Genomic DNA, 13,792 nt, shown 5'->3' with positions numbered 1-13,792 from the left:
TCTGATCAGTGTGAGGGTTCCTCAAAAGATGGCACAGGATGGTACTGAACGGTTCTGTTGGTTCCATCCACAACTTTTGACAATGTAAATGTAAAGATAACAGTTCCAAAGTGGAACAAACTGAACTGAACTGAGGACTAAAAGACATACAGTGTGCGTGTGTGTGTGTGTGTGTGTGTGTGTGCGTGTGTGTGTGTGTGTGTGTGCGTGTGTATGTGTGCGTGTGCGTGTGTGTGTGTGCGTGCGCGTGCGTGTGCGTATGTGTGCGTGTGTATGTGTGCGCGTGCGCGTGTGTGTATGTGTATGTGTGTATGTGTGCGTGTGCGCGTGTGCGCGTGTGTGTGTGCGTGTGTGCGTGTGTGTGTGTGCGTGTGTGCGTGCGTGCGTGTGCGCGTGTGTGTGTGCGTGTGTGTGCGTGTGTGTGTGCGTGTGTGTGTGCGTGCGTGTGTGCGTGTGTGCGTGTGCGCGTGTGCGTGTGTGTGCGTGTGCGTGTGTGCGTGTGTGTGTGTGTGTGTGTGCGCGCGTGCGTGTGTGTGTGCGCGTGTGCGTGCGCGTGCGTGCGTGTGCGTGTGTGTGTGTGCGTGTGTGCGTGTGCGTGTGTGCGTGTGTGTGTGTGTGCGTGTGTGTGTGTGTTACCGGCTGATGTATTTCTGCAGCATGTCCTCAGAGATCATTGGTACGCTGCTGGGCAGTTGTTCATCGGTGGACAGCCAGTAGGAGTAGTCGTTGCGGGAGGCGTAGCGGCAGGTATTGTCTGTGCTGCAGAACAGGAAGGGCATGGTGGTAAACTGACGCAGACAACTACCTAACGTACCTGAGAGAGAGAGAGAGAGAGAGAGAAGGACACACTGGGTTGATTATTCTGTTGTTTTGTGTGATTTAATTTAATTCTCTGTACTTTTATTTCTGATGCTAATTAAACATCCCGAGTTAACGCTGTCATGTTACCCAGGTCTTGTCCGTGTGCTCGGTTGTTCCCGTTGATGAACAGCAGAGAGTATCCGATGTACAGCTGACTGGTTCCTTCAGGGCATTCTGGGATTAGGGTTGTCTGACTGTGTCGGGTGAACAGGAAGCCATTCTGCTGTGGCATGGTCACGCAGGGTCCGTTTGGACCCTTAAGACCTTTAGGACCGACTCGACCTTTTTTACCTAATTCACCTGTCAACACAAAATCAGTTCTGAGTGGAAAAGTGGAATAAGATGGCTTTCTACTGTCAAAACCAAAACTCTGTGTTGACTTTGCATTTTCAGATTTGGCTGATTGCATTTGTTGTATTTTTGTTGTATTATTATTATTATTATTATTATTATTATTATCATTTCAATTTCCAAGCAACAAAAGTACTTGGTTCAGTTCAGGAAAAGAACAGGGTTTGTGTTATATTGACTGTTTCATAACATTAACCAGGGAGGAAGATCTTCGAGGCAAACTCCTCCCATTCACAGCTCAGTCAGGTGCTTCTCAGGTAGACGGCACCAAAAACAGGGAAAGTAAGACTGGTGACAGATTTGCAGCCTTTCAAAGAACAAACAAATCAACTTCTAGACAAAACTATTAAGTTAAATACCTTCAGTGTCACTCCTACAGTTAAAGAGTCCATTTTCGACTGAATGAGAATAAACTACACTGAGAAAAAGTACCTTTAGAGGTACCTTTTTTGGACGTGTAAAAGCTTTTCAGGTCACTCAAAATTGAGCTTTTTTGACTCCAACCAGGGTGAAGATATTCAGGAAACATTAAGTGTTTACATCAGGACTCACAGAACCTGAGATGTTTGGACATGATGATGCAGATGTACACATTTGTCTGAGCTTATAGCACAATTGGCAAATGTGAATTAAGACTAAGTGTTACGATATTAGTATATTTTATCTTATTTTTTATTTTATTTGTTCATCATCTTGACACCAGTTACAAGCTCAGTTAGTTAGTTGTGTGTTTTTGTTGTAAAGCTGACAGCAGATTAGATGTCTGACCTTTTGCTCCTTTCAGTCCAACATCTCCCTCTTCTCCTCTCAGTCCTTCGTCACCCTTTTGTCCTTTTGGACCGTCCGTTCCTTTAATGCCCTTTGAACCTGCAGTTACAAAACAGAGTTTAAAACAGGGAATTTACGCTACTCACATCTTAAGTCTCATGATTAAAATTGTAATTTATTCCAGGCTCACCTTTAATTCCAGGTCTCCCTCTGGGCCCCGGGGGTCCTTTTTCTCCTGGGGGTCCGGGGGGTCCAGGGATCGCCTTTGTCACCTGGTAACAGATCCACCGTAATGGGTACGTCCTCCCCACTCAGACCTGCAGGGGGCAGGAGTCAGGACTACATTCAGTACTTCTGTCAGCAATACAGCAACAGTACACTGAAGTATTAGTACTCAGTAGTTCTGCATTATTGCCCACCACATGCTGTATTCTGATATGTGGCTGCTGTGATTTGACAGCTTGCTCTCCACTGTGTGATGTCACTTTGTTACCTCTCCTCCCAGGTGGTCCTGGAGGTCCTTGTGAGCCTTTCTCACCTGGTGCTCCATCCTCCCCCTTCACACCTGAAACCAGTGATGGAATGTAAAGTACATTTACTCAAGAACTGCACTTATGTGAAATTATGAGGTATGTGGAGGCAAATATTGCGCTCTTTGCTCTACTACATTTATTTGAGCGCTGAAGTTAGTGTGATTAACTTTTACTGGTACATTTATTAACTGAAGTTCTTACCTTGGGGCCCCGTCACACCAGTGTCTCCCATGGAGCCTTTGTTTCCAAGTCGGCCTGGGAATCTGCCTTCACCCTGTCAACAACAACCACAGATGTATTAAACACACTCACAGTGTGTGAATATATTTGTGTCTCACATCAAAGCACTTTATCTTATACTTTTTACTTGATACTTCCAATCTACCGGTCAAAGATTATTTAATACTTCCAGTCTAAGATATGGGCTCTGACACACTTAGTGGATTCAGATTCAGTTGAGTTTCTTTGGTACATATAATAACTATGGGATGTACTGACCGGTGCCCCTGTTGGGCCAGGATCACCAATGCAACCAGGAGGTCCTGGTTCACCTGTTGCTCCTTTGTATCCCTTGTCTCCTTTAAAACCAGGACCTGGAGGACCAGGGGGACCCTTACAGCCCGGGGGACCTACAGAGAGAAATTCTTGACTATTATTTCATCTGCTCCCTCACCACAGTTATATGTTATCAAAGTTGATTTAGCAGCCATGTGCTGTGACCCTTGTTTAGAGCTCCATGTTTCTTTCCATGCCGATGATACTGATGTATGATTATCTGATTTATGTTGGTTTGGTACAGGCCAGAACTAAAAGGCAACAATGGAAGTTTTTTCCCATAAGCCTTCATGGATGAAAACTCCTCAAGTGCCCAGAGAAATGGAAATGCAACAAGATCAAAAGCTCCAGAACAGCCACAAAATGGACCTATGGTCATCTAGAAACTCCATGTGTCTCATCACCTTTGGGTCCTGTCACTCCAGGGAATCCACTTTCACCTTTGCCCCCTTCAGTGCAGACTCCCTCTTTACCGGGACAACCAGGAGGACCAGGAGGTCCAGATGGACCAGGACACCCTTGTTCTCCTCCTGGACCATGGGGACCAGGAGGCCCACAGGGACCAGGAGGACCCTTCTCCCCAACGCATCCTGAGGAGACGAGAGGAGGTGGAGAGTGGGTGTTTTATTTCTTCTCCTTTAACTCCAACTGAAAACTGAACTCATAATCACACTTCGGGACTCACCAGGTGAGCCCTTCTTCCCTTCTGGGCCCCGAGGTCCAATTCCAGGTGCTGTGGAAAGAGAACCAACCAATCAGAAGAGAGAGAAACAACCCATCATCAAATGGTGGCTTATGACTGTCAAATCAGGTTGTCCTACCTCCCATGGCTCCTTTCTCTCCAGGAGGTCCAGGTATCCCGTCCTGTCCCTGGTTCCCTCTCGGACCAGCTGGACCAGGATCTCCAGGCGCCCCTTTGTTACCTGAAAATGACGAGATGCTTAACTCACTGAGAGGACCGTTTTTAAGTCATGTTAGGCTACCTGATGACATTAATAATACACTGTTTAATGCACCTGTCAGGCCCGTGGGTCCAGGTGGGCCGTTTTTCCCTGAAGGACCATCACAACCCTTTTCACCAGGAGGCCCAGGAGGACCTGATACAGACAGACAGACAAACAGACAGACAGGTAACAGAGGCTTTTACATATTTTGTTGAGTGTGTTCCCTCTACTTGACAGTGTTTATTAAGTATAAACTAGATAAACTGCAAATACATGAAGAATAAACTCAATAAAAGAACAAGACCTCTGCATCCTGGGGGTCCAGGATGTCCTTTAACGCCACAGGGACCATACTCTCCCGGGGGACCAAAGTTTCCCACATCCCCTGGTGTTCCCTTTGTACCTGGGGGTCCATGACATCCTGTATTCCCCTGAGAGGAGGACAGAGGTAGCAAAGACACCTTATTATTGATACAAATAAAACATTTATTTTGGGAGCTATAAAGAAAATATCCAGGTCATAATTACAAATCAAGTCAAATGTATCAAACTAAACATAACAGATAAAACAGCAACCAACAAAAACAAAAGAAGGAACATCTGAAGTATGAAGAAGGTTTCTTTTGTTTATCTTTTTATGCTCCTTCGTGTCAGAGGTAAAAATGGAAACTCTGGAGAATGGAGAAAAGAAAAGAGATGAAAGAGAATCATGGCTGTATAAAACAGAGGACGAGAGTGCAAAGGTAATATAAAGTAGAACATCATCTGCATACAAGGATAACCGATGAGAGGTCAAATTAATTTGTGGTATGTGTGTGACACCTTCTCTCCTGGAAGTCCTTTGGATCCTGGTCCTGGTGGACTTGGTTCCCCTTTAGGACCTTTAGGCCCTGCCGGTCCTGGTATTCCCTTGGAACCAGGTGGCCCACAGGGTCCTGGGTAACCTTTATGTCCTTTACAACCTGAAGGAATAAAAGCAGTGAAACAGAGATCATTCTAGAGAGTCAAGTTTGCCCTTTTGGAGTTCAAATTCTGCTCCATAGAGCTCTTTAATCCTGTGTGTTGTTCCAGACATTTAAAGGTCTCATATTATACTGTTATATTTTCATCAATTTCACACAGCTGTCAGAGGTCCAACAACACTGTATTTGATATGCATTGCCCCAAACTCATCCGTGGTCCTGAATTTCAGCGGTCTAAAAGTGGCTCTACTGAGAGCAGCTGTTTCTGTGCCTGCACCTTTAAATGCTAATGAGCTCCACCTGCCTTGCTGCTACACGCCACTCTCAGGGAGACGATGCCGCTTACGCTAGCGGTAGCATGCGCTAATGTTTACAGTGGATGTATCGCTATGGCTCACCCAGAATCGGATAAATCCCAGCAGATACAGATCAGATTTATATGACACTGAAATCCTCCTCTGAAGTGTTTGTAGTGATGGAGTTTATGTTGTGTTACCTGGTCTTCCCATCTCTCCTTGGTCACCAGTGAGTCCAATGGGACCAGGAGGACCTCTCTCTCCATCTCTGCCAGGGTATCCAGGAAGTCCTGACAAAATAAAATAAAATATTCATGTGAAATCATAAAGAACATGATGCAGATAAGAACTCATCACTTTTTAATGGACTGCAACAAACAACATCTCTCCTGACTTTTGCTTCGTCTCTTTCTCTCTGCGCTCCAAGTGAGAAATTATCCTCACAAGTAAACAGACGCTATTATCAGTTGGATGTGTTCACCTGGTGGACCAGGATTTCCAGGTCTTCCATTGCTGCCGCCTGGCCCTTGTGGCCCCGGAAGGCCCTTCTCTCCTTCAGCACCAGTGAAACCGCTGGACCCTGAGGGGCGACAGGTAGCACACATATAGGTCGCAGACAGGTAGAACAACACACCTGGAGCCCTATTTAGTTGGTGGAGTGCAAGTGCAAACCAGCTTTTGCTAGTCTAAGGGTCTGTTGCCTACTGCTGCCTCAAGATAGCAATCCGCCATCATTGCACCTGACCACACCTCATTTTAAGACCAGCACACACAGGGGTGCACAGGTGGGTGCAGGTACATTTGCTATATACACAACGTGTGCGCTGGGCATAAAAATAACAACTACATCAGTCTGAAACTAGCAAAGACACTTGCGCTGCACTTTGCTATGTGCTGCTTTACGTCCAGCGTAAGATAGCCTCTGGATTCAATTTAATAGAAGTTGGAGTCAAAATGACTTGAAATTAAAATTTAATCTTTGAGTCAAATCCAAATTGATCAGATTTGGGACTGCAGATCAGCTCAGCTAGCACCCAAAGCATCAGCATTTCACGAGTTGTAAATGAGACTCGACAATCAACTTTCTTACAAATTGGACCTTTTGAGCAGATTTATTGTCCGACTTGCCATCAGTTAGCTCACATAAAAGAGGTCTGCTACAGTTACAAACCAACATTAAAAGCACTGCTGATTTTTTTTTTTTTTATCAAAAGAAATATGTCAAAAATCAAGATGATTGATGGCCCTTTCATTTCAGGTCTATCCTGATATTGTTCCCAACTGTCATTGTCGTTATTATTCGGTGTAACTTTATCAGATTAAACAATTGGGAAGGTGAGCTTTAGTGATCCAGGTAACTGTGTTTTCCCTTGGACAGAGAAAGGCTAGCTGTATTCAGTCTTTAAAAATGGGTCCGACAATAGAAACTTGAGGAACACTGACGACAGAATCATCAGTGATGCCCCAAAACGTGTCTTGATTACCACAGACTCCAGAGTCTCCAGGACCTCCATACACCTCCATGGCTGTCTGTACTCCTTTCGGTCCGGTTTCTCCTCGGTCCCCTTGTTGCCCCTTAGGTCCCTGAGAACCCCTGACCCCATCTACACCCATGTGACCTGAAAGTCAGACAAGTCATATACAGTTAGAGTCAGACGGAACTTGTTGATTGTTTGACTGATTGAGAGATTGATTTATTAACGTATGAAACCTTTCTCTCCGGGTATTCCCGTCTCTCCTGGTTTCCCATCATCTCCTGGACTCCCAGGGGCTCCTGGAGGACCTTCGTTCCCTCTGATGCCTAAAACACCAGTATATGTCCAAGTTAGTCTACGTGTAATACTTCACTTTGGACCAAAGTGGTTCAAAAAGTTTCTCTGAACGTTTGTATCTAAACAGAAATATTAATCATAACCATACGTCGAGCAGGAGCAACAGTTTTGACCAAACCTCCTTACCTGGGTTTCCTGGCTCCCCATTGGATCCTCTCACACCCTTGAGTCCAACTTCCCCCACTGGCCCTGGAGATCCGTTAAACCCCGGGGCTCCATATGGCCCCTGAGTCCCCAGGGCTCCCACGCCCGGCAGCCCAGGATCACCACGCGCACCCTTTTGTCCTCGGACCCCTTTGAGACAAGATGTATTTCAGACTGACAGTCAGGTGAGTTTTCTTTTCCTCTCTTCTGGGATTTAAATCCTACAAACTCTTTGCTTAAAAAATGAAGGAAGAGATTGATCACTTTAACGGGTATTTCTGACTTTTTGGGAATCCTCTTTGTCAGTGGTTCCTCCCAGAGTCTGATGAGAGGGTAGAGACAAGACTCTTGTCACCAGCTTTTAAAGAAGTTACCTGTGAATCCGATGACTCCCATCTGTCCCTGCTGTCCTACAGGTCCAGGAGCTCCAGGTAAACATGGTCCAACAGCACCAACAGGACCGGTTACACCATCCAGACCACTGTGACCTGAAGGCATACGGGACTTAAGTCACTCAGTCAAGTTTCATTTAGTCATTTTCAAGTAAAGTTTCAAGCAAGACCCATTTAATTTTCCGACAAGTCAAGTCAGTCGAGTCCTTAGCATAGGCAAGTTTATACTGAACCCCCAAAATACCACATTCTTACCTGCAGTATCTGCTCTTTCTAAAGAGAAGACACAAGGCACAATTCTTGCAATGATTTAAATCTCTTGAATATAGCAGCAGAATGTTCTCTCCAGACTTTCAGATTATCCTGATTTGTCCAGTTGTCAATTTATAGAGTCCAACTTATTGCATTTGTGGTCAAAGTCTGCAAGCTGGAGCAAAACAGGTTCCTGCAGGGGATGTGGATGCTGGAGAGTGAATGGAGGTTTTACCTGGACTAGCTTTTTGTAAATAGGATTGTCTTCAGAACGTTGTTAATCTAACCAATGAGAATGATCTAAACTGGCTTTCATTAATGCATCTGTAAAATAACTGGACCAGGATGAAAGCACATGTTTACAGACTCCCCCCACTGATGCAGAACATAGCAAACAACTAAAAGATTCAAAGACAGCCTTCAGTTCAGTTTAATGATGATGCCTGTTTTCCTTGCAAGAGTCTTTTGCAAAAAGACATTTTAAACTTGTGTTATTTATGGGTCCTGGCGTTCTAGTACTGTTTTATCAGATCTTTAATAAGCTACCTTTGGGTCCTGGTTGTCCGTCTAGTCCTCGTGGTCCTGGAGCTCCATCGAGTCCTTGGGGTCCGGGGTGTCCTTGGGGCCCCACTGAGCCATCTTCTCCCTGGGGGCCTGACTGACCCTGCTGACCTGGAAAACCTATCCCCCTGTCCCCCTGTAACCACAGAGTCCAATATGAAAGCAGGAAACCAGTACAGGATGAATAACAAAGCAACAGCAAAACAGGAAGTGGTGTCATATTGTTCACGACTTCCTGTCTGAATCAGGGTTACCTTGGAGCCCGGCATCCCGGGGGGCCCTGATGGCCCTGCCCGTCCTTTGATACCAAAACTTGGTAAACCTGGAGCTCCTGGGACCCCCTTCAGTCCTGAACCAGACAACAGTGTATAGTTATTTATCATCGTCAGTTCATTGAACCCACAGTTTTAGTCCACACCGATCATGATCCTGACCTTTGACCCCCGGGAAGCCTGGAGGGCCTTGAACTGAAAATCCTTGATCTCCTCTTTCTCCCTTTAGACCAACAGCTCCTGGTTCACCTGGAGGGCCTGTAAGACCTGAGACCAACAGAGATGGACGGTCAACAGGTGAAGACACACTGAGAGCTGCATGCCTTCTGTGTGATCATTTGTAAAAGTAAGAAGTCAAAGTCAAACAAAAGGACAACACATAAATCTGCAGTAAATGGATCCGTCTCACCTTCAGCACCGGGGTTTCCTGATAAACCTTTCTCTCCTTTCTGTCCTGGATCTCCTGGAGAGGTTTTGATTTCACCTGGAGCACCTTTCTCCCCTGAAGGAACAAACAGACTGATGAGATTTTATCACTTCCACCAAAGAGTTTAAATGATCTAATATTTCACCAATCAGGCAGTCTCACCTGGTTTTCCAGGATCTCCTTGCTGTCCCAGGAATCCTACATTGCCTTGAGGCCCCGGAGGTCCTGGAGCCCCGATTCCAGGGGGTCCAGGAGGTCCCATCTGTCCTAACAGTCCTCTGGGACCAGTCTCCCCAATTGGGCCCCTGTCACCTTTCTGCCCCAAAGGCCCCTGAGCAGCACCAGAGATAAACAGCAGATCATCGTCAGCATATTAAAACCTCCAGACAAGAATCAGAATCGTTTTTATTACTGAGCACGTTTTTACAAATGAGGAATTTTTCTGTGGTCTGTTGGTGCCAAAGAAATAAACTGAACAGATGGGCAGAAACGGAAATGCTCCTCCTTGTCACTGCACAGACATGGAGTGGCTGACTTGTTGCCTTGGAAACACACCTTACCTTCGGGTGAGGTCATTCAAGCAAATTACTAAAAATGTATTTCTATATTTCATAAAGCCAACAGAAGAAGCTCTGTCCACATTTGGTCGATGTGGATGTTGTATATGATACTCACCGGGTTTCCTTTCTGTCCCAAAACACCTTTCGGTCCTGTAACTCCTGGAAGTCCGCCTGGACCCTCGAAACCTGGTGGTCCAGCTCCTCCCTTGTCCCCCTCCTCACCCTTCTGCCCCACCCGCCGCATGATCCCAGGGTCACCAATAGGTCCCGGGGGCCCGGTGAGGCCGGGGATACCATAGGGTCCCTGAAGACAGGACAGCATCCAAACAATAACTAATACCACTTGGTATCATCAGCATAGCAGGTTTATGAGACATCAAGAGTGTTGATGTCTCATAAAAACTATATGTGATAGAAGAAGCTCACCTGGGGACCAGGTGGTCCTGCAACACCCTTGACTCCTTTGTAACCTTTGGGTCCTAGAATACCAGCTGAACCTGGAAACAGGATGACATCAGACAGAAGAGTTTAGCTGCTCATCATCTTCACTCTGAGTCTGGATCTGCCCGTGCTGTCGCTGTGAATGGTTTCATTATTATTAACTAGATCAACGTGAATTTATCATCTCCATCTAAAGTCACGCTTTATTAAAAGTGTTATTTCCACACAGTGAAGTCATTTCTTGGTCATCTTTATATCGTGTCCTCTCTTTGAGACAACTTTTAGAAAATTAAATAATGACTAAATATAAAAAAAACTAGGTCCTTGTTAAATAATCCACCTTTGTCTCTGAAGGCTCACATCTATCTGTCCCTCCGTCAGTCACTGGATCAATAGCTCATATATTCACAGTAAAAAATCTTGTGTCTGTGTGATTCTTACCTGGCGGCCCGCCTTCACCTGGTTCTCCTGGTTTACCTGCAGGTCCAGCAGGGCCGAGAGAAACCGGACAGACTGAGCACATCTCCCCCTTATCACCTGACAAACATCAATAATCAATTATTACATTAAACTGCAAGATTGTCTGTACATCCATTTGTGCAGAATGCGTAAAAATCTGAAGAAATTATGTTTGAATTTTTTAAAATCTCATTCCAAACATCCATTTGAAATCTGTTGTTTTTACAGAGTGAGGCTCAGGTTCATGTCACACTACAGAAACATGAATCATATATTATCATGTCACGTGACTAATTAACTCTCAGCCAATCACCTGTCTGTCCTTCTTCCCCTCTGGTTCCAGGAAGTCCCATGAGCCCTTTTGGACCTCGAGTTCCTGGAGGACCAACGTCGACCTCCTGGAAATCTGACAGACGGAGAAAAAGACATGAAGGTTTGGAATGTGTATTTTCATTTCTTGAGATGTAGCTAAGCTAACAGTTTGGCCCTGCGTCCGAACTTTGTGCTAGGTTAGTCTACTGGTACCATTTCTTCATTATGTTAATGTAAAATATGTGTATGTATGTGTAACGTTCCACTCCTTTGTCTTTGGACATCTGATTATAGATAAAACTGTTCGGAGGCAGAACATCACCTGGTATTCCTGGTTCTCCTGGCTCTCCTTCAACTCCACGACTTCCAGGGGCTCCAGTCTGTCCCTCCGGTCCGATTTTAACCCGCCCCGGGTCTCCTGGATCTCCTCTGGGTCCAGTTGAGCCAGGTGGCCCCCGAGGGCCCGGTGGTCCAGGGGGAGCCACACCTCCAGGGAGGAAGAACAGGCTTTATTCAAGTTTTATTGTTCTACAGAGGAACCAAAACTACAATATCTGTGTGAGTCCTGACGTTCAGTTATTCACTAAATATCTAGTTATCGTATGTTTGTACTTGAATCACTGATCAACGTCATTCTTATAATGATTCTACGTCTTTCAGCTCTGTTCAGACGACTTCTCTCCCACATTTCACAAAGAGTTTTTAGTTTTTAGTGTGATTCCATTAATTATATATTTTGTTTGTGTCACTGGGCCCGGGGGCGGAGGGTTGGATAGGCGAGCAGTTTGGACCCAGTGCTGCCTGTGATGACGGTGGTCAGACTGTGTGCGTTCACTGTGCAACATGTGACGCTTCTGTTAGTGGCAACACCTCCAAAATGTTGTCTCACCTACAGAGACATCACTGCAGTGTGTCGTCTGACAGCACGAGGAGGACGTTACACAGCGACTCAGTGAACAGTCAGACCGGGCAACAAGCACCGGGCCGGTCCTGTAGACGGCAGTGACACTGTGTCTTAGTGACAAGAGAACCTAATCTTTTCATTTAGATTTGACAGTGTATAGGTGTTTATGTTCCAGGCAAACAGCTGTAAAACTTCTAGCAAAATAAATGAAAAGCAGGTTGAATCAGCAGAGCGTCACAATGATGTTCCTCACGTCAACCTGCCTCATTCACTCACTTTCTGCGTGATTACACGACACGAACCTGAGAATAACTGATTTGTTAAATACGGTAAATGGTGGATTAGTAAGATATATATCTAATGCTGATGTATGATGTAATGTTTACCGTTTACAGAACCAAACTGAAAACACCGGGACACGAACTGAACCGTGGACTTTGTGCCCTACTATACAGCAACATGAAGTGATGTGACAGTGGTCAGAACCATCAGGGATCACACAGCATATCTTTATAACATCATTATGTTAGCAGATCAATTTAGGCAGTTTTCCCTGCATGTTGAGAAATATCTCTGAGACTGTAAGTCCTGACTAATGATGGGTACTGTTTGATCTGATCATTGTTATTGATTGTTATCTGATCATTAACCAATCAACAACAGTCGATGACACAGAGGGCAGGTGGAGTTTACCTGGTTCTCCCTGCAGTCCAGGAAAACCAATGAGTCCTGAAAGCAGACAAGAAGAAGAAGAAGAAGAAGAAGAAGAAGAAGAAGAAGAAGAAGAAGACTGATCAGCGGTCAGTGTTTATCCTCCACAGCCTGCTGACTCATGTTCACACACTGATCTGAGTGCAGCGGGTTCTCAGTAACAGTTACGACCACTGATCCAAACATCCGACCATGAATGAGAAAAGATTGTTTTACTCTATTCTACCTTGTTCTCCAGGCACTCCTGGGGGTCCTCGGGCCCCGGGGATACCGAGCTGGCCCTTCAGGTACCTGTGATTCCAAACCATCTGATAAAACACACAAACACTTGTTTAACATGAAGCCTGACAGCCTGCTGCTCCACAACGGGCCGGACCTGGTACCGGGCTCAGACTACAGTGAGTTGTTCACACTCACCTCTCCTGGCAGACCCGGAAACCCGCGATCACCTTTCTCTCCCTGCAAACACACAACATGAGCACTCACACACAACACTGTGAAGCACTGCAGTAACACTTCCTGTTCTTCATATAGAACTCACCTGAGTTCCTTCGATACCTGGAGGACCGAGGAACCCGCGATCCCCTGGGTCTCCCTGCAGACAGAACCTGAGTTAATTCATTCTGTTGTCCAGAACCTCTACTTAGTACCTGCTCAGAGTCCAGTCCTGGTGCTACAGAGCTGACACAGAGTGGAGCCTCTTTCTCTAATCTGAGAGAGATTAACATGAAGACACAGACCACAGTCCTGATGGTTCTGGTTCTGGTCCTGGAGATGGACTCACACAGCTCTGTTTCTTTATCAACAGGCTGAGTTTCTTTCTACCTGCAGCAGGCTGCTGAGCGTGTTACCTGTTCTCCCAGCTCTCCAGGTTCTCCGTCCTTCCCAGGTTTACCCTGAAACACAAGCACAAGACTACATGTTGGACCAGAACCACACCTGTTCAGGGTTCTGATGAGGTTCATTACACCAGTGTGATGCTGACGTGGCAGAGGAAGCAGAGCAGATCAGTATCACGTTAAAACAATAAATATATTCATGTAATTCTGACAGACAAATGAGACGGTTCTGATCCGTTTGTTCTGCACCGAGCGCCACAAACACAGCATGAAACATTCAGACGCTCGTCAATTACTTGTTGATTACAGGTTTCTGTTGGAGTCATGAGGTTAATGATTATAGATTATGGATCATGTTATTGTAAATGAGGTTTGTCCCTCTCTCTCTTACTAGTGGGCCAAGATCACCTCGCTCG

At 45.6% G+C, this 13,792-nt stretch overlaps 1 protein-coding gene across 1 annotated transcript in view; it reads right to left on the bottom strand.

Moving 5' to 3' along the window:
• Positions 1–1,120: 1,120 nt before the first annotated feature.
• Positions 1,121–13,792, bottom strand: part of LOC115569797 (collagen alpha-5(IV) chain-like) — a 26,098-nt gene continuing 13,426 nt past the window's right edge. The window contains exons 15-48 of the mRNA XM_030397928.1: positions 13,768–13,792; positions 13,389–13,433; positions 13,079–13,132; positions 12,955–12,996; positions 12,764–12,845; positions 12,520–12,555; positions 11,245–11,409; positions 10,924–11,016; positions 10,593–10,688; positions 10,137–10,207; positions 9,826–10,014; positions 9,313–9,481; positions 9,133–9,225; positions 8,886–8,990; positions 8,706–8,800; positions 8,437–8,587; positions 7,621–7,734; positions 7,229–7,396; positions 6,982–7,071; positions 6,755–6,889; positions 5,752–5,850; positions 5,471–5,560; positions 4,835–4,974; positions 4,317–4,443; positions 4,085–4,165; positions 3,890–3,991; positions 3,754–3,801; positions 3,473–3,658; positions 3,012–3,142; positions 2,715–2,787; positions 2,474–2,545; positions 2,171–2,297; positions 1,981–2,079; positions 1,121–1,161 (exon numbers count right to left, since the gene is read on the bottom strand). The exon at positions 13,768–13,792 is cut by the window's right edge and continues 38 nt beyond it. Of these exons, the coding sequence (XP_030253788.1) occupies positions 2,173–2,297; positions 2,474–2,545; positions 2,715–2,787; positions 3,012–3,142; positions 3,473–3,658; positions 3,754–3,801; positions 3,890–3,991; positions 4,085–4,165; positions 4,317–4,443; positions 4,835–4,974; positions 5,471–5,560; positions 5,752–5,850; positions 6,755–6,889; positions 6,982–7,071; positions 7,229–7,396; positions 7,621–7,734; positions 8,437–8,587; positions 8,706–8,800; positions 8,886–8,990; positions 9,133–9,225; positions 9,313–9,481; positions 9,826–10,014; positions 10,137–10,207; positions 10,593–10,688; positions 10,924–11,016; positions 11,245–11,409; positions 12,520–12,555; positions 12,764–12,845; positions 12,955–12,996; positions 13,079–13,132; positions 13,389–13,433; positions 13,768–13,792 (3,292 nt within the window). The 3' untranslated portion in view covers positions 1,121–1,161; positions 1,981–2,079; positions 2,171–2,172. The remainder of the gene's footprint in view (positions 1,162–1,980; positions 2,080–2,170; positions 2,298–2,473; positions 2,546–2,714; positions 2,788–3,011; positions 3,143–3,472; positions 3,659–3,753; positions 3,802–3,889; positions 3,992–4,084; positions 4,166–4,316; positions 4,444–4,834; positions 4,975–5,470; positions 5,561–5,751; positions 5,851–6,754; positions 6,890–6,981; positions 7,072–7,228; positions 7,397–7,620; positions 7,735–8,436; positions 8,588–8,705; positions 8,801–8,885; positions 8,991–9,132; positions 9,226–9,312; positions 9,482–9,825; positions 10,015–10,136; positions 10,208–10,592; positions 10,689–10,923; positions 11,017–11,244; positions 11,410–12,519; positions 12,556–12,763; positions 12,846–12,954; positions 12,997–13,078; positions 13,133–13,388; positions 13,434–13,767) is intronic.

The sequence above is a fragment of the Sparus aurata genome, chromosome 2 (assembly GCF_900880675.1).
Source record: "Sparus aurata chromosome 2, fSpaAur1.1, whole genome shotgun sequence".
In the NCBI taxonomy this organism is placed as follows: Eukaryota; Metazoa; Chordata; class Actinopteri; order Spariformes; family Sparidae; genus Sparus; species Sparus aurata.
Note: the sequence above shows the minus strand (reverse complement) of the source record. Positions and strands in the feature narration are given on the sequence as shown.